Source organism: Dromiciops gliroides, chromosome 1, assembly GCF_019393635.1.
Source record: "Dromiciops gliroides isolate mDroGli1 chromosome 1, mDroGli1.pri, whole genome shotgun sequence".
Classification (NCBI taxonomy): Eukaryota; Metazoa; Chordata; class Mammalia; order Microbiotheria; family Microbiotheriidae; genus Dromiciops; species Dromiciops gliroides.
The window spans coordinates 224,387,106-224,406,175 of record NC_057861.1 but is presented as its reverse complement, the minus strand read 5'-3'; the positions used below and the strand labels follow the sequence as shown (position 1 = coordinate 224,406,175).

Genomic DNA, 19,070 nt, shown 5'->3' with positions numbered 1-19,070 from the left:
AGGTAAAGATGACTATGATGTACTGAGGAATGAGTTTTGACAGCATAGGATGTGAATGTTTAAATAATTTGTTCTGAGAAAGAGAGCAAACTGAACTGGTTTGCTCTAAAATTGTAGTATCTAATAAAGTATCTTGCAATGGTTTCTAATCTTCAAAATTGTGGTAAGTGAGTGACCAAGGGAATAATAATTGAAATTGTTTGAGTTGGAGGGAGGGAACTGGAAGCATGAGACATATTACATGTTCCTCCATATACATGTGAATGTTCTGTAGCTGTGTGGCCAGAGAATGAGTTGGTGTTGTGTTGTATTTGTATTTTATATCTGTGAGCATCTCATCTTATGTAACACTGGAGTGACATTTGGCATACTGACTGGGGAACAGTTGCTCAGATTGCTTTAATATCCCATATACAGTAAAATTGTTGTAGAGGAAGTATAATTTTATATAGTTATTACTACTGCGATATACCTGATCCAATAACATAGGATAAAACTTGAACCCCCAAAATGGGAGACAATGTCATTGTATCAGATGATCTAACCCAAGCACATTTCTCTAAATTATGTCTGGCCTTCACAGATGCTCTTTCAAACAGATGCATCCATTTTAAGTTAAATTGATCAGCAATCAGGACATATCCTTGTTTCAAGTAAAAGTGTTAATTTTTTTGCATTATTTTTTTCAAATTAAATACTCTAGGTTTAGATCAAAACTAAGTAACCTAGTCAAGAAGTGTAAGAAATTAAACTTATAGTTTTCCAGCAGCTTTTCTAGCTACTGTATATGGAACCATTTTTTGCCACCAAAGTGACATGTTAGCACACAACATAGTACACATGTTTTGTTACCTGATTTATTTAAAGATGGTAGAAGATATTTTTAAAATGTTAAATTCTACACTTATCAATTCTATGCTGTTTGATAGAGATAAATTCAATGAGAATAACACTCCAGTTAAAAAACAACTTTAAGAATAACACTTCTGAGTATCTGGATAGAGAAAGATGTTAATCTTTTTCTGAATCTAAACTTTTTGTGATAATAACAATCTCTTATTCAAAGATCAGAGAATGATCAAATAAAATGTTCTCATGGGCACACCACCTCACAGGTATGATCCTGTCACATTCACTGGAAGATAAATTGGTTAAAAAGATAATAAACGGGGCATCTAGGTGGCGCAGTGGATAGAGCACCAGCCCTGGAGTCAGGAGGACCTGAGTTCAAATCTGGCCTCAGACCCTTGACACTTACTAGCTGTGTGACCCTGGGCAAGTCACTTAACCCCAATTGCCTCACACACACACACAAAAGGATAACAAACAACACTTAAGGGCAAACATTTTTGTTATAGTGATTTACTCTAATTTTCATTTAGCAAATCATTCATTGAATTATTTTCTCAGATAACATACCAGAATGATATTAAGATTTTTAAAATTTTGTTGTCACTGTTTTCATTTCTCAATACATATGACATTTTAAATTATAACCATAGGCCCTTTGACACTTACATTTGGACATAAAAGATGGCCAATCTTGATTTTTTTATACCTTTTCATAGCCTTCTCTAATCTCAAATTGGCTAACTCATTGTTACATTCCCCTTATGAAGTCCTGTGTTTGGGCCTTGAGCAACATAATAATAACTAACATTTATAACAAACTTTAAAGCTTGCTAACCATTTTATGTAGATCTCATCTAGGTCTTATGACAAGTGAAATACTACTATCCTCACTTTATGGAAGAGGAAACACACTCAGAGACCATAGGTCACATTGTTAGTAAGTGTCAGAGATAGGATTTGAACCCAGATCTTCCTGATTGTTCTAACCAAAATAGAATGCCTCTAGAAGTGTCTCTGACAAAACTTAAGTCGAAATGGGAAATTAAGAACATTCAAAATGACACTGAAGTCCAAAGAAAAAAACACGTTTTCTTTGATGGGCACGGGCTGCCTCCCATATGAAAAGACAGGGCCAAATGAGATATGTGATTTTAAAAGACATATTCACCAAAAAGACAAGTATTAGTAAGAAATAAATATGGTTTAGTCACCAGGACTGAGCCTTGGATTTCCTAAAGCCTTTTTCTAAATGTCAGTTATGGTAGTACATAGGGACTTCTGCATAGAACAAGATTTTGTATTAAAAAACCGTTTTTGAGTTGTTTAATAAAGCATAACGTCCTGTCTACCTTCTCATAGACATCATTGAAAAGGGTGTGTTTTGGTGTTTTCTTTTGCCATAGTGGACTTTGCTGATTATGCAGGTAGTTTTGAAAAGCATGTGGTAAGATCTGATGCTTTATTCTTCCTCGCCGGGAAATTCTGCCCTGTTCACTCCATTGCTACAGACCCCATGCTTGCATACTCTGTGTTACTCCTCACCACCCATGACTGTGATTTGTGTCCATCTTTCCCACGCACATTTTTCACCTCAGTCAGAATTCACCTCTCTACTAAACCTGTCCCTTTATCCTGCTGATCAGCTCAGGGATTCCCCTGTCTTACCTGTCCAGAATGTATCGATACAGGAGCTTCAGGCTCAGCTTGAGCAGGAGACCAGACTTCATCAAGAGGATCAAGAAAAATTTAAAGCAAAGATCATCCAGGTAAAGACTTAACTGGTACTGCTCATTTCTCTGGAGTCTTCATACCTTGAACCCTAATATTCTTTCCCATCAGGAACAATGACGAGGTACAGTGGAAAGGACACTGGGCCTGGAATCAGAGGAACTGGATTCAATTCTTGCCTCTGACACTTGCTACAAGTGTGACCTTAGTTCCGTAGGCCTCCCTAAAGTGAATAGGTCATATTAAATGGCTTTTTAAAACCCTCCTAGCCCTAGATTAATGATCTTCTGAACTACATCTTAAAGGAAGATGCAGTGGTCATATTTCCCAAACCATAAATCGAGACATATAATCTGACAAAAGATTTCTTTTGCAAATTCTCTTTAAAAGTATACTCTTTGGGGCAGCTAGGTGGCGCAGTGGATAAAGCACCGGCCCTGGATTCAGGAGTACCTGAATTCAAATCCGGCCTCAGACACTTGACACTTAACTAGCTGTGTGACCCTGGGTAAGTCACTTAACCCCCATTGCCCCGCCAAAAAAAAAAAAAAAGTATACTCTTTTTTCCCCCCAAATCAGAACCAAAATCCAACATGGTCAGCATAAAAGTAGATCAGAGACTCCCAAGCCCAGAAAAGATATCAGAAGGTCATGCAATAACCCTGTAGGATTTGTTATCCCAAAAGGAGGGCACCTTGTTTTTTAGGACTGTTTTCTGGCATCTCGTAAGTCTTAGAACCAACAAATTTTTCCTAATGCTTGATCAAAAATCATACCACTACAATTTCAATAAATAAAGTCAAGTAAAATAAGGTGGTGGGGACCCATTTGAATGTGAACCATTGGTATTATTTCTGTATCTTTTCAGAGTACAGTTCTTAGTCCTGTCTGTAGCAGATAAGGCACCAACCGCAGTGATAGCATTGCCCTGAAATATTATCCACAAAAAATAATCATGAGGCAACTTATCTCCTACCTAATTCTTCTAGCTAGTACAGAACAAGCCAAATACCAGCTAATTATCCCTTATCCCTAGACTCCTTTACCAGGTTTCTTGGTGGAAGAGAGTCACAGATAAAAAGGCAAACCTTGCCTACAGGTCCCTGCAGAACATTCAATCCTCATCAGGCCTGTATCTAAGTTGTAAACACGAGTAGGGCTTAGCGTACCTCTTTAAAAGAAAAAAAAAAAGATTCACACACATTCTTAATGATAGGAATATCCCTGAGAAACAACTGATCTCAATTTCATGAGCTTTTAAATTGTACAGATCATGTGTAAAATCGTGTTTTCGATTTCTTTAAAAACTGTTTTGGGGCAGCTAGGTGTCACAGTGGATAGAGCACCAGCCCTGGAGTCAGGAGGACCTGAGTTCAAATCCGGCCTCAGACACTTGACACTTACTAGCTGTGTAACCCTGGGCAAGTTACTTAACCCCAATTGCCTCACACACACACAAAAACCCTTCTGTCTTTATTTGCAGGGATTGGCTACCATTATTCCTAATCCTCCTTCTTTTTGGAGTTGCTTATGTCCTTACAAGTTTATGTGTTGAAAATCAGGATGCAGAAACTGTCATATCTTTCTGATAACCCTTACCAATAGGTATACTCCTGTCTTAGAATAGTTTGCTCCTGTATTAACTCAGTGGAACCACTAATAGGCTTATATTAAGAGGTCAAAGCCAGAAGGAAAGAACCCATATCTACAAATGTTTATAATCACACTTTTTGTTGTAGCAAACAACTGGAAGCACAGTGGATGCTCATCAACTGGGGGAGTAGCCAAACAAATTGTGATATATGAATGTAATAGGATATTAAAGTGGTTTGCTCGAAGGTCAGAGTTTGCATTTCATTTATTCCAGAAAAATAAAGACTTTCATGTTATTTGGAAAATCAAAATTTGAGTTGTTTGGGGGAGTTGTTTTGTTGTTGTTGGTATCCACATTCTTATTGTCTGTATAGTAACAAGATAGTTGTAAAAAGGGGTTATCGATAGTGTTTTACACGATTGGCTTGGGATTCTGACCAGGCATATTTCTGTACAATGGATTAAAATGCCCTCAAGCATTTTATTGTAACTGTGAGTTACAATATTCTGGTATCCCTAGGCATCAACTTGAACTTCCTTATGAAAAAGACAAAATGGGGCTTCCCATCTGCATCCTTGGCTGTCTTATGCCATTATATAAAAGAAGCTCAATAAATACTTTTTAAAGGGAAGTCACCATAGAGTTTGACTTGGGTGTACTAGCCCATCCTGCAGAAACATTCCCATTGGTTCTTACTCTGATGGAATACATCACATCAGTATTAGACTTGAGCAGTGGAACAGGGGGAAAGTAAGATGAATGAGACAGGAAGCACTGGGTTAATATCCTCAGACCACTAACTATGATGTTGATATGTTATGTGCAGAGTGAGAAGTTGGGAGTTCCTTGATCCACAGAGATCCAAGGACTGAGCTTTAGGAAAGACCCACAGCTAGTTGTGAGGCCTTTCATCAGCAAACCCATACAGGACAAGAAGCCAATGAAAGAGATAGAATCTTCAGAAAGAAGTAGGAGGAGGACTGGGATAATGTAATGTTATGGAATCCAACAAAGGGGTTTCAAGAGGGTGGTGTTGGGTAATGGCATCAGTTAGTCAAAGAAGATGGGACCCCCCCCAAATTTTTTAAATAAAAATTTTTTATAAATTAAAAAAAAAAAGATGGGACCCCTTGCTCTGGGGGCAAGCAACTATTCACTCTGTCTCCTAATTATGCCCATGAACCAATAGTAACATGGTGTAATTTAGACATAATTTAAAATAGTCAACACCTGGTATTAGAGTCTTCCACCATTCTTCAGGGTGGAGGTTTCTCATTCAAATAAAATACAGCCAATTAGCACTTCATGGCTCATTCTGTGGTGTTGAATGTGATGATGAAGAAAATCTTCCTTATTTATATTGGCTTGTAAGAACCAACATTATGATAATAGATTTGGAAGTATTTGGGGGAAATGGTACAACATTCTCATCATTATTATAGATGCCACTGTATAGCCCTGTCTGGACACCATGACAAAATATAAAAGTTCATTTATATAATGGCACATTTTAGAGATTACTTTGGCTTTGAAGCCAAGTCTCATGACCTGTTCTAGTTTCCTATGGCACATCAACATTCACTTTAGAGAAACAACTTGAGACCCTTTATTTTTTTTCCCAAAACCCCATTTCCTTAGTTTTAGAGTTATAAAAGGATACTTGGATTGGGATTCTGACCAGGCATATTTCTGTACAATGGATTAAAATGCCCTCAAGTCATTAACTATGGGTTGCAAATTCTGGTATCCATAGGCATCAACTTGATCTTTCTTGTGAAAAACACAAAGTGGGGCTTCCCATCTGTATCCTTAGCTGTGTTGTGCCATTATATAACAGAAGCTCAAGAAATACTTTTTAAAGGAAAGTCACACATATAGTTTGACTTGGATGTACTAGCACTTCCTGGAGGATCATTCCCATTGGTCCTTGCCCTGACAGAACACAAGCCCACAGTGTGCTGGCACATCCAGTCCACCATTCTATGCATGTCTAAGCCATTGGGATTTGGAGAAGGAGGCAAAGAAAGCTTACACAGATATTTAAATGTCAGAGATATAGGATTAATATAGAAATTGAAAATGTTTTGATTCTGAGTAGGACAATTATTTCCCCAAGACATAAGCTGATATGAAGTTCATGGTAAAGATGGAATTTTTATGGCACCAGGTTATCAAAGTAACTTAATTTTGTGCTTTCTTTGTAAGAGTATATTCAACAAAGAGAAAGATTCACCATCACTTTAAAATATGCAGTTTTGTCTACACAGGCAACTACAGAAATTATTGCTTGCTTGAGTTGTTTCCTCTCTAGTCAGGCCTGGGTGGGAGGTTAGGAAGAACACACAGATAAAGGCGTAGTCTTCTATCATAGGATTGTTAGGGCCTGCATTGTACCTTTACACACTTGGATGTCACAGCTTGACATTTTAGGCAACCCCAGATGATATGATCAGAGAATATTTGCCCTGGTAAGGTTTGGAAGTCTTAGAGAACATTCTGAAGGGATCTGAGGAATACTAATATCATTGCTTTATGTTTGAATGGTACTTAACCTGATGGTTCAGGAAACTCAGGAAATATAACTGGTTTCTTGTCAGATTTATTTGAATCAAGATTCTTCTGTGTTTCAATGCTCTGGGAAAATAGCACCTTTGTCAGGTATCAGGACAGAAATTGCACTTTGGTTTGAGTTAGGTCTGTTTGGGCAAAATTGTGTTCCCTCCAGGACATGTGGTCTTCCCATACTCTGTCTTTTATATTGTTCAAGATGGAGCAGGAGCACCTGTATGCCTTGCGCCGGAAGGAGCTAGAAGTCCAGAGCCTGTCCTTGCAGAACACCCTGGAGCAGAGGACATGGGAGGAAGAGAAGAACTTGTTGCAGCAGGATCTCCGTCACTTCAGGCAGAACACTTTCCTCTTCTATGTCAAACTCAAATGGCTTCTGAAACACTGGAGGCGGGGCAAGAAAGGGGAAGAGGAAACAGAGGATTTCATGGAGGTACTCACTCCTCTCTCACTTAAGTAAAATGGCAGCATCTGAGTCAGGCAGGTCACCTCCAGGGGCCAGGAATGCTGAAAGAGCCCTTGGCACAATGGGGGAGGGGGAAGGGGACACTCCAGACCCTGGCCCTGGGTCCTGAGACTCATAAAGGCAGTATCTAATGGGAAGAAATTGAAATTATAATTCTCAACCTGAATCCCTTTATACCGCTCATATACTATGATATTGAAACTGGTAAGAACCTAACAAGTCACCCAGCCTGTTCCCCTGAAAATGAACCTTATCACCTTTTTTCAGAGGCATTGCATGGGATGGGTTTGGCCTTTTTTGTTCTTCTGTTGTTATTTTGTTCCCTATGGGGGTTCTGTATGAATATTGTGATGAAAAGCCTATGTAGCATCAGAAAATAATGCAGGCAGAAGAGAGAGAGAAGGTGGCTCCCTTTCCTCCTAGAATTTAAGAAAATTATATTTTAAAAAATGAATTCAACCAACTCTGTTTTCAGGCATCAGGGGCATAGATTCTTATGGATACTTAAAAACCTACAGATTATCCAAAAAAGTCATGTTAACCAGTAAACCTCTTCATCTTATATTTTTTTCAAGTAATTCTAATTCTGTGGCAGAAAGAAGTTGACTGATTATAGAGGCTTTTCTATCACTAACCCTGCCTGCTCTCTGATGCAAATGCTAATCTCTAGGATATGTGTTACCAAATGGAGGCCCGAGTAGCCAAAGACTTTAATTTTCAAAGTGGGAAATTGGCCCCCTCAAATCAAAGATGTGCTGTAGAAAAACAGGGGCCATGGGAAGGCTCGTTAAAAGTGGGCACTGTGGGTATAATGTAGTGTTACTTTTAGATGGAGCATCCTGAGACTGTACCAGGACTTGGAGTTCATTCTGAACAAAAAGATGAGGATGATGAAGAGAGAGGCATTGGGTCCCCAATGGAGTATTATTCCCAACATTCCAGCATGGAAATTGATGACGATGAGCCGGAGCTACAAACTGCGGAGATAATTCAGCACCAGAAGCAGGTACCGTGGGCACCAAGTACTTTTAACTCTAACATCGAGGGTTGTTCTCCCATTCTGAAGCCTCATCATTTTATTTAAAGTGCTCCAATGACAAGTCAGTATCATGCCATCTGCTTATAACATGACTTCCTTGAATAGTAAAACAATAGAATCCTAGAGTGTGAAAAACTCATCCAGTTCAACTGCTTGATAGATGAACGTTCCCTCTAGCATCCCTGAAAGTGAACATCCAGCCTCTGTTTGAATACCTCTGGTTATCAGGTTCACAGTCCATTCCATATGAAGATGGCTTTAATCATTGGAAAATTGAGGGAGAGGGCAGCTGGAAAAGTGTCATTGATGTTGGACTAGTTGTTAGAAGACTTGTGTTCAGTCCCCATTATGGCATTTCCTGGGTGACCTTGGGTAAGTTACACCCTGTCTGAGACTCACTTTGCTTGTCTGTCAAATGAAGGTAATAATATTCAAACCATCTGCCTCACAGGGACATTGTAAGGAACATGCTTGGTCAAGTTTAAGCCTTTACTTCTTTCTTTCTCTCTCTCTCTCTTTCTCTCTCTCTCTCTTTCTTTCTTTCTTTCTTTCTTTCTTTCTTTCTTTCTTTCTTTCTTTCTTTCTTTCTTTCTTTCTTTCTTTCTTTCTTTCTTTTTGTGGGGCAATGAGGGTTCAGTGACTTGCCCAGGGTCACACAGCTAGTAAGTTTCAAGTGTCTGAGGCTGCATTTGAACTCAGATCCTCTTGAATCCAGGGCCAGTGCTTTATCCACTGTGACACCTAGCTGCCCCTTAAGCCTCTACTCTTACAGTGACCTGTTATTATACAGAATTTATACTGAATGACATAGTCATCACTGCCCTTTCTTTGTATGGGCTAGTTTGTTTACTTAAAGCATGGTGCCTTTGAGGTGCAAATAAGGGAAGGAAATATGCATTTATAAAGTGCCTATTATGTTCCAGGCACTGTGCTAAATGCTTTTTACAAATAAGATCTCATTTGATCCTCACAACAACCCTGGGAGATAGGTGCTATTATTAACCTCATTTTACAGCTGCAGGTTAAGTGACTTGCCCAGGGTCACATAGCAAGTAAGTATCTGAGGTCAGATTTGAATTCAGACCTTCCTGACTCCAGGTTCAGTCACTTTATATCGCCTAGCTGCCTCCATACTCTTTGAGGCCAATCACATGGGTTGGATCCCAGTAAAATGGCTTGGCTTCCCTAGTCACATACTCCCTCCATTAAACTGGCCAGCTGCTTTAGAAATGTGTGCTCTTGTTCTCAAGGGAATCTGTGTAAAGAGTATGGATTGCCCAATGTGCAAAGTTATCACCGCTACTGGAAAAAAATAATTTAGGGCACATGTGCTACTAATGGATAGTCAGGGGATCACACTGGTCTGTCATTTTGGCAAGCTGGAGAGTGTGAATTTCACTTTTGGAGATGGCACTTGGCAGACATACATATCCCCAGCATCTGATAACCATCTGACTTAGAATTAACAGCACCATTGCCTGGGATCCTGACCAAATTGGGGGGGGGGGGAGCGGGGAGGGGAGACACAGAAAGAAAAAATAAGCCCAAACATGTAAAAAGAAAAAAAATGACTTCAGGTTTCCCTTTGGGCCATCTGAAAAGTTGTGCCAAAAATACAAACCTTTGATGTGAGGCATTGGTTTTCATTAAAGCCAGCATAAAGAACTGTGATTTTAATTTTTGTAATTTCAAAATAATTACCAATGCTACCAAACACCATAAAAATATAACACAGCCGTCCCAAATTAATACTCTCAATTGCACCACTGGTACTTCATGGATCCTGGAATATAAATGTAGTATCTAGAAGACACCTCAAGTATTCAAAGTGAAACTGGTTGTTCCCCAATACTGACCCTTTAAGAGGGTCTTTCACTTTCTTGTCTTCTTTGTGTCTATTTTCATAGTTTGCTTCTCAATAGGCCCAACAAAGTTTCAATTTATCCAGAGACTAGAGATCTCTGTGTTCTGAGCTGGGCTGAGCTGGGCTGGGCTGGGCTGGGCTGAGTGAATATTGATGGATGTGGTCACCTTGGGCCTGAGTCCAACTCCACCGTTTCCAAGATTTACTGGGCACTCCCTGTATGTATGACACTGTAACAGCTGCTACTAACTCCGGCCCCCACTCAGCAGGGAACCTCCTCAAGTTAAGGGAATAAGGAGTTTGCCATCAGACACTTGATTTCTTGCCAGTTGAGGAGTGGGGGGAAAGGCAAGATTCTTGGCCCCAATAAAGAAGTACATTTTTGTTTGGCTTATTTGCCTCCCAAATGCTTTTCCCTCCCCCACTCCAGAAATCCATTTTCTTTTTTTTTTTTTTTTTTTTTTTTTTTACATTATGAGATAGTTTATTTTTTCCGTTACATGTAAAGATAGTTCTCAACTTTTGTTTATACATGCTTTACAATTTCAGATTTTTCTCCCTCCCTCCCTCCCCTCCCTCCCCCCTCCCCTAGACAGCAGGTAATCTGATATAGGTTATATCTATATATATCTATACATATAGATATATATATACACACACATATATATACACATAATAACATTAATCCTATTTCTGCATTAATCCTGTTACAAGAGAAAGAATCAGAGCAGTGATGCAAAACCTCAAAATAGAAAAAAAAAAACAACAGCACCCAAAACAAAAGAAATAATATGGTTCAATCAGCATCTATACTCCACAGTTCTTTCTTTCTTTTTTTTCTTGGATTTGGAGATCCTCTTCTATCATGAGTTCCCTGGAACTCTTCTGTACCATTGCATTGGTGAGAAGAATATAGTCCATCACAGTAGGTCAACACTCAATGTTGATGATACTGTGTACAATGTTCTTCTGGTTCTGCTCATCTCACTCATCATCAGCTCACGTAAGACCCTCCAGGTTTCTCTGAACTCTTCCTGCTCATCATTTCTTACAGCACAATAGTATTCCATTGTATTCATATACCACAACTTGTCCAGCCATTCCCCAATTGATGGGCACCCCCTCAACTTCCAATTCCTTGCTACCACGTAAAGAGCAGCTATAAATATTTTTGTACATGTGGGTCCCTTTCCCCCTTCCATGAGAAATCCATTTTCTACAACACAATAGCTGTTTTCTATAAATAATCAGCTGAGTTTAATACCAAAATTGTTTGACTCAAATAAAACACTTGCCTAAAAGGTAAAATAATATGGACACAAAATAGAAAATATGTCACAATATTGATATCCTTGGGGAGGTTTTCAGTCAGGAAATGATTTTTTCCAGCAATGATCTAGTTAGGCGATAATGTGTTATTCTATTTGATAGCAATATTTTAATATCTGCTGATAATTTCCATTTTTTCTTTTTCTTTTCTCATTTTGGTGATCTGATGAAATGTAAAGGTCTCTCAATGATGGGTTCGTTAGCCCAAGTAGCATTTTTTAAAATTATTGCTAATGCTGGCTGCATTTAAGAATGTGATGGTTGCTCCTCTGGAGGCACATTCAGATCTGTTTGGTGAGAAAAAATAGAGAAATAAATCAGCTTAGCATTCCACACAATAGCCATAAAAATGGAGTAGAGAGACACAAAAAAAATTGTGCAGTAATAACTTCACCAAAACAGCATGTTTAATAACCCCCTCATCTTCCTGCCCCTGGATCCAAATAATCCCTTTTCCTCTGAATAGGCAGACTTATGTGGGTCTGCTGCACATACTGTGTGAGGAAGATGCAAGTATGTTCAGTAGGGTGAGATCCTTTGAGTACAACTTGGATTTTAATAATTAAGGCTTATGGTAGTGTCATCTAAACCAGAGGTGAGATTGCTTTAGCTGCTCATGTGTCCATGACATCATTAATGTGTCTCTGAGGGAAATAGACATATGAAATCTACTGTAAGCGACAGCTGTTTGCATGGGATCATTCTCAGCTATGAGGCTTGTCTCTTGCTCAGATGAGTACTATTATTAGCCAAGGAACATTTAGGCAGAGAAATTGTGTTCAGTAGAAAGTTTAAAGTTTATGGGCAGATATGGACCTTTGGCCATAATAACTGCAAAAACAGTCAAAATGATATGCAGAATAGTGAAATGGCATTGAGCATCCACAGCATCTGGACTTTGATCTTTGTTTTGCCTCAACTTTGGATTTCCCACAGTTGGACACAAGAGATGGCAGCATCTTGTCATGTCTTTGGAGGCTGGAAATTTCATATTTTACATATATGACTACTATATACCTGATACCATAAGCACATAATAAAAAGTCCTGTCAATCTATCTATATTAAGGCAGCCTTGGAAGTAGTTTTCAGTAACCATTATATGTCAAAAAATTTTACCTTCTTATTAAATGAAATCTAGCTCTGCCTATTGAGTACCTTTGTAGCTTGAGGCAAGTCATTTTACATCTTACATTTTACATACAGTTTCCTCATCTATAAAATATTGAGTTTGAAGCAGTAGATCCCTAAGATTGCTTCCAATCCCTAATCTTTTTTTTTTTTTTAGTGAGGCAATTGGGGTTAAGTGACTTGCCCAGGGTCACACAGCTAGTAAGTGTTAGGTGTCTGAGGCCAGATTTGAACTCAGGTACGCCTGACTCCAGGGCCAGTGCTCTATCCACTACACCACCTAGCTGCCCCCCCCCAATCCCTAATCTTTTGATCCTATTATTCTGTCTCCCTGTGCCACCTCATTACTGCTTCCTACTACTATTTCCCATTGCAATAGGTTATATAAATAGTTTAGTGCTTAGGACATTGCTTAGCACATAGTAGGTGCTTAAAAATGCTTTTCCATTCTATTTCCATTCCAAATATGAGTACATGTCTTAAGCAGACAGACAAGTTTCTTCAGCAATATCACTTCATAGTAAACCACGGGGCTGCTAGGTGGTGCAGTGGATAAAGCACTGACCCTGGATTCAGGAGTTCCTGAATTCAAATCTGGCCTCAGACACTTGACACTTACTGGCTGTGTGACCCTGGGCAAGTCACTTAACCCCAATTGCCTCACTAAAAAAAAAAAACAAAAGAGATTAGAAAAAGGAGATAAAAGTATTTTATAATTCTTAGTAAGTTATTTGGCATCTCTTTTAAAGGCTTGGCCATTCATTCACTCACTCATTACCCCTATGAAGTATTGTTCCTGAAATTTAGGAACCATGGTGCCAGATAAATGGTAATAACTTGTAGTCTGAATGGCTAGATGTTGTATCCTGTAGATGCTATTGTTTTAAATCATGTCTCACTTTCCATGATCCCATTTGGGGCAAAGATGCTGGAGTGATTTGCCATTTCCTCTTCCAGCTCATTTTACAGATGAAGAAACTAGGGTCACAGAGGTTCACACAGCTAGTAAATGTTTGAGGTCAGATTTGAACTCCATGCCTGGCTCTCTAACTACAGTGCCACCAGCTGTCCCTATTCCTGTAGATATGCTTAACTAATTGAAAAAATACCATGTTTAAGGTGTGTGTGTGTGTGTGTGTGTGTGTGTGTGTGTGTGTGTACTGATGGATTAACTCAATTGGTTATCCATCTAGCTGCATGTCATAATCCAGTTGCTTTTTGTTCCTCATCCACTTTATTTTTCAAGTGTGGATGTCTGTACTTTATGCCTCTCAGTCGTTTATACAGATAAAGATGTGGTTGCCTAAAGAAAACCATCTGTGATAACCTAGACATCTTCTTTTAATGCTTTCATCAAGAATATCATAAATATATGTAAAGACAATTCTCAGAAATTTTATAAATATGTGAGTTCATAATCATTATTGTCCCCTTGTTTGCCTTTTATTGCTAATGGTACTATACATGATCTATACGTTCTTTTCATCTTTCTTTCAATGTTTCTTTCTCTGAAAACTGATTCTTGGGCACCTTTAAAATTAAATCACTGTCACTCTCAAACTCAGTACAGATTTCTCCTGTATGTATTTGGCTAGTTCCAAATGTTCATTTTTATTTTTATATCCCCAGCACTTAATATAGTGTTTGGTATGTAGGCAGCCATGTGGTGCAGTGAATAGAGGTTTGAGTTTCATTTAAATAGATCTCAGCTACTTTTACTAGCTGTGTGACTCTGGCCAAGTCACTTAATTTCTGTGTGCCTCAGTTTTCTCACCTGTAAAGTGTGGATAATAATGGTACCTCCTAGGGTTATAGTGAGGATAAAACCAGATGATGTTTATAAAGTGCTTTTCATACATACATTCATACATACATTCTATTTCAACCATTCATTCCAGCCCTCTTTCCTGACTGGATCTTCTTAAATACTCTTGCCAGCTCCTTACATCAGGTACTGAAATGGTGAAAACCAAGGGCAGTGTTTTCAATAATGTCAATGATGAAAATAGCTTGCAGTGGAAATGTTTAAAAAGCTGTTTCATATCACACCTTTTTCTTATATTTTTCCCCAACTCATCTTTAAATGCTTTTCAGATGATTTGTTTTACCTGGTATCCCATTTCAAGCTCTTTATAAGCTTTTTTTGCTGCTCAACTGGGTTTTTTCACTGTTGTGTGAGACAATACTGTTCATAATCATACATCATCTTTCTTTGTAATGTTTTATAAATGAAGCTATACTCTTCAGCTAGTGTGGCCATTGGCTTCCCTGTCTCTTCACATGGCAAGGAGATCACATGTTTTCTAGATGTACTGGCTTTTGGGCTTTCTCACCTTCCTAATTGTAGTGACTGTTATGCACAAGATTTCAAGAAATACAAACATCTGAAGCACAGGCACCTTTCTTACTTACCTTTGTCTGTAGCTAATCATTATTTAGAATAATCCCAAATCTATTCCCAAACAGAAGTGGGTTTACTTATCTAGTCTATGTTCATCCTTTCTTGGTTTGTCCAAAGTTTGTCTATAATTCTGGGACTTGCAATAAGTTCTCCACCACATATCAAACTCCTGATGCTTTTCCTTCAGATTTTATCTCCTTGAGAGAGTCTTTCAGTTGTCACTCAGTATTTTGGTTATCTAACTATACAATGTCTCTTTATCTTTTCTCAAGTAAGTCCTTTCCTGCTTCATGTGGTTTGACAAAAGCCTAAAGAGGAAAAAAAATTCTTTGAGCCAATTTTTAAACTAAAGCCACTATATTTTCACGTCAGCATTATGAATCCTTGTGCTTGCCTTTATCCAGTTGGAAAAGAGTTTCACCACCTGCCTGCTGTCCTTAATCTTAACCCTTTGATCCTTGAAGCTAGAGTCTAATTTTTACTAATTTGCACATGATATTTAAGTTTTCCCATCATATAGTGCCTTAACTTCCCTGCACCTTTATAGACTTTCTCTCCAGACTTTTGTTAAAGTGATCATGCCCCCTTCCCTCAAAATTACATTGTTAAAGCCTTGGAAATTCAGAATAAGGTTTTTAAACAAAAATAAAAACTTATTTTCCACTATCTGATTTGCACCAGTCTTGCCCTGATTTCTTGTAGCTATTAGACTGGTGAGTCAATGTTTATTTTCATTATTTGGTGCCTATAACTCTTCAGTTTTCATCCATTTCCTTCAGAAAACTCTCAGTCAGAGATATTTTATGGTAGCATATTGAGGTGCTGAACTCATAATTGCATAATTGCATTCACCTCATATGCTAACTTGTACATGGATATGCCACCTCAGTAAACCTCCATCATATATTGGGTTTTCATATCCAGCCTTCACAGTGTCTTTTTTTTGCTGCTGAAGAGTCTGCAAAGAAAATAAATGATAAGGAAACAATCATTCCTTCTGTGATTAATCTCAATTAAAGTGGCAGCAATGGTAAGAAGGACAGTAAAATGCTAATTCTTAATAGATGTTATGTGGTATTCTCATGCTGCACTTCAAGTTAATCTCACTTAAGAACCCGAGCCATGGCAACTAATCATGTCTCAGCTCCCCTGCCGATAGAGCAGATATTTTTAATGAACACTGCAGGAGATTGCCTTGGATTAGTTTGGACAAAACATTAGCTTCCCCACCCCCGCTTTACATCAAATAGGAAATAGATGCAGAGTACCTAGACTCTGCATGCTCAAAAACACATTGGCTTTATACATTATAAGCTGAGTTAGTAGAAAAATATCACATAACTTGAATGTTGCAATTGCCTTTTATTGAATCTGTAGCTAACAGTAGGGCTATGTATCCATTGTGGCTTTAAAGTCAACCCCCATATTGCCAATTGCACTACAACCAAATTATATGATGCCAATTTGGCTCATGTATTATACATATTAACTAATTATCATCTTTAGGCAGGAATGATCTTTTTCATTTGTTTTTTGTTTTATGCGTTTATTTTTATTGACTATTTAAAAAGCATTTGATTTGGTAGAGCAAAAGGCTACCTTAAAGGTTCTCCTACAACAAGGTGCCTCGCATGCAGATGTCAAAATCATAAAAGATTCCTTGAAATAGGTAGCAACAGAGTTAATTTTGTTCAACCCCGTGATTATCAATATTAAGAAGCAGAATATATGCTAAAAGTGTGTGTCATAATCCTCCTATTCAAGTTCCTTCCCCCAATCTTGCCCTGACAATAAGCCTCAGTCTTGGATTATTCCCACTTTGCTCCCATTCATGTGCTGTTAAAAGAAGGTGGGGAAAATGACAAACCAGGCTAGACCAGGTCCACTACAAATTTGTAGCAAGGCAATTTTTTTATACTTCCCTGATTGACTCACTATCCCACTCACCACAGTGGTTTTTCCAAATCTTTTATCCCTCCTCAAACCTCTTTTCTATTACCCCAGCCTCTTTTAGTTGAGAACCTTGCCTCCTATTTTACTAGGAAAAAAATTGCCATTAGAAAAGTACGATATTGAAGAATAGCTTTCAATTGCACCACAGAAATATCAGTTCATTAGAGACCTTCTCATCCACTTTTCCTTCTTCAGACACATGATATCTATTGCATGTTTCAGTAGTCAGATGATCCCATTCAACTGCTCTGAGACTGGTAAGACAGTTTAAAAATATATAAATAAATAAAAAAGACAGTTTAGCATGACTATCAGTCAAGTTGAGGATGTCATTGTTGTAATTACTTTGAGCTCTACTCAAGAAATGACCCATGAATGGGATAGGACAAAATTCCAAGCACTCTTTTTGAGGAAGCCAAAACAGTTGAAACTTTTATTCATTTCTTTGATGGAAAGCTTGTCCACCTTTGATCTGTGAAGAGATAAAAGAATGGCATTGGAAATGAAACTGTCCTTGAGAAAGTCCATGGAGACATAGCCTGAAATGGTTGTAGGAACTTAAGAAAGTTATGGAACAAAAAGAAACTCAATTTCAAAGCATTTGATCTTTTTGATCTGATCTTGTGTTTTCATTGGTGTAGATTTTCCCTTTGTGAAAATTCTTTCTACCAGCACAGATTGGTAATTCTCCTTATATCTTCAGAAAGTTATCTAGAGCATGAAAAAGTTAAGTGACTTCTTCATGGTCACACAGAAGGTATTTGTCAGAGGCAGGACTGGAACCCAAGTGGTCTTCCAGATTCCAGGGCCCTCCATCCATTATACCACCATGTTGCTTCCTTGAGAAAGTTTCAAAAAATACAAATTATAACACAACAAAATTTTTAATAGCATGTAGAGTTGACTCAGGGATGCCACCATTGTTACAGAGCATGTGTATTATGATCCAATAAATGTTATGTAGAAGAGGGAAGAGATATAATTGATTGTGTTTGCTTGGTTTTACTGAGAGGTGATTCTTATCATTATCTTCATGTTAGGGGAAATGGGAAAACAAATGAGAGGCTAAAGAACTGGTTTGTGGCTTTACTAAGGACAGAAAGCAAATCTGGAAGAGAAAGGACATGAAAACCTGAAGACCTTCCTTTCTTCCCTGGGTCTAGCAATGCAAAATCAGCCTACATTTTGTACTGTGGCTTCCTTCTAGACCAAATGCTACAAACCATAACTAATAATAACTAACCCCTCTTGCAGAGAGGAGGCAATATTTTGTTCCCATTATAGCCTACACAGGGGCTCGATTAAACACTTGTTTTGTGCTATGATTAATGTTATGATTAATATTAGACAGAAGGCAGTGCATAAGTTGATTGCCCAAGCCTTAAAGTGCATCAGAAGACTAAGACACCATTCCAATTAATACCATGTATATAATACCAAGAAGTACTTACTCTTCAGCCAAAGGACCACAATAACAACTAGCATTTATGTGGTGCCTTAAGGTTTACAGAGCACTTTGTAAGTATTATCTAATTTTGTCTTCCAAGCCTGGAACATAGATTCCATTATTACCCCTGTCTTACGGATGAGGAAACTGAGGCAGGTAGCAGTTAAATAACTTGCTTTTAGGTCTAGCACTCTATCCACTGTACCACCTCATCGCCTTGTAATGTAGAAATCCTACCATCCGGCTAAGTTCTACTGCTGTTGTCATTAGGGCCTGACTTCATATTTCATCTAAGGACATAGGCTTTTCATAAGGAAAACTTACAGTCTCTGTCTGTGGAATGGTTACCAATAAGTCCTGCTTCTGCTTGTATGACCCTGGGAAAGTTACTTAACCTTTCAGTGCTCTGAGCAAGCCTATAAATTGAAGAAAATGTGCTGACTTGTTTTGGCAGAGGCCATTTCCTAGCCTAGGAATTCCCTCTCTGAAATCAAAAGTTTGGTTCCTATCCCAAAAGAATGGGTACAGCCTTTCACATGCTGAAATTTAGCCCATAAACTCATTTATCATCCAAGAAAGCACACTGATCCTGCCTAATGTAACCACATGGCCACTCAAGAGCCATTTGGATCTTGTGGTCCTAGTCTATATGTGTGCCTTTAACCCCCAGCACACATTTCAGGGCTTCCTCCTGTGGTAAAA

At 38.4% G+C, this 19,070-nt stretch overlaps 1 protein-coding gene across 1 annotated transcript in view; it reads left to right on the top strand.

The window, feature by feature from the left end:
* The window catches only part of MTCL1 (microtubule crosslinking factor 1), a 167,925-nt gene that overhangs the window by 107,968 nt on the left and 40,887 nt on the right, over positions 1-19,070 (top strand). Inside the window, 3 exon segments of the mRNA XM_043979597.1 lie at positions 2,496-2,618; positions 6,942-7,172; positions 8,035-8,211. Of these exon segments, the coding sequence (XP_043835532.1) occupies positions 2,496-2,618; positions 6,942-7,172; positions 8,035-8,211 (531 nt within the window).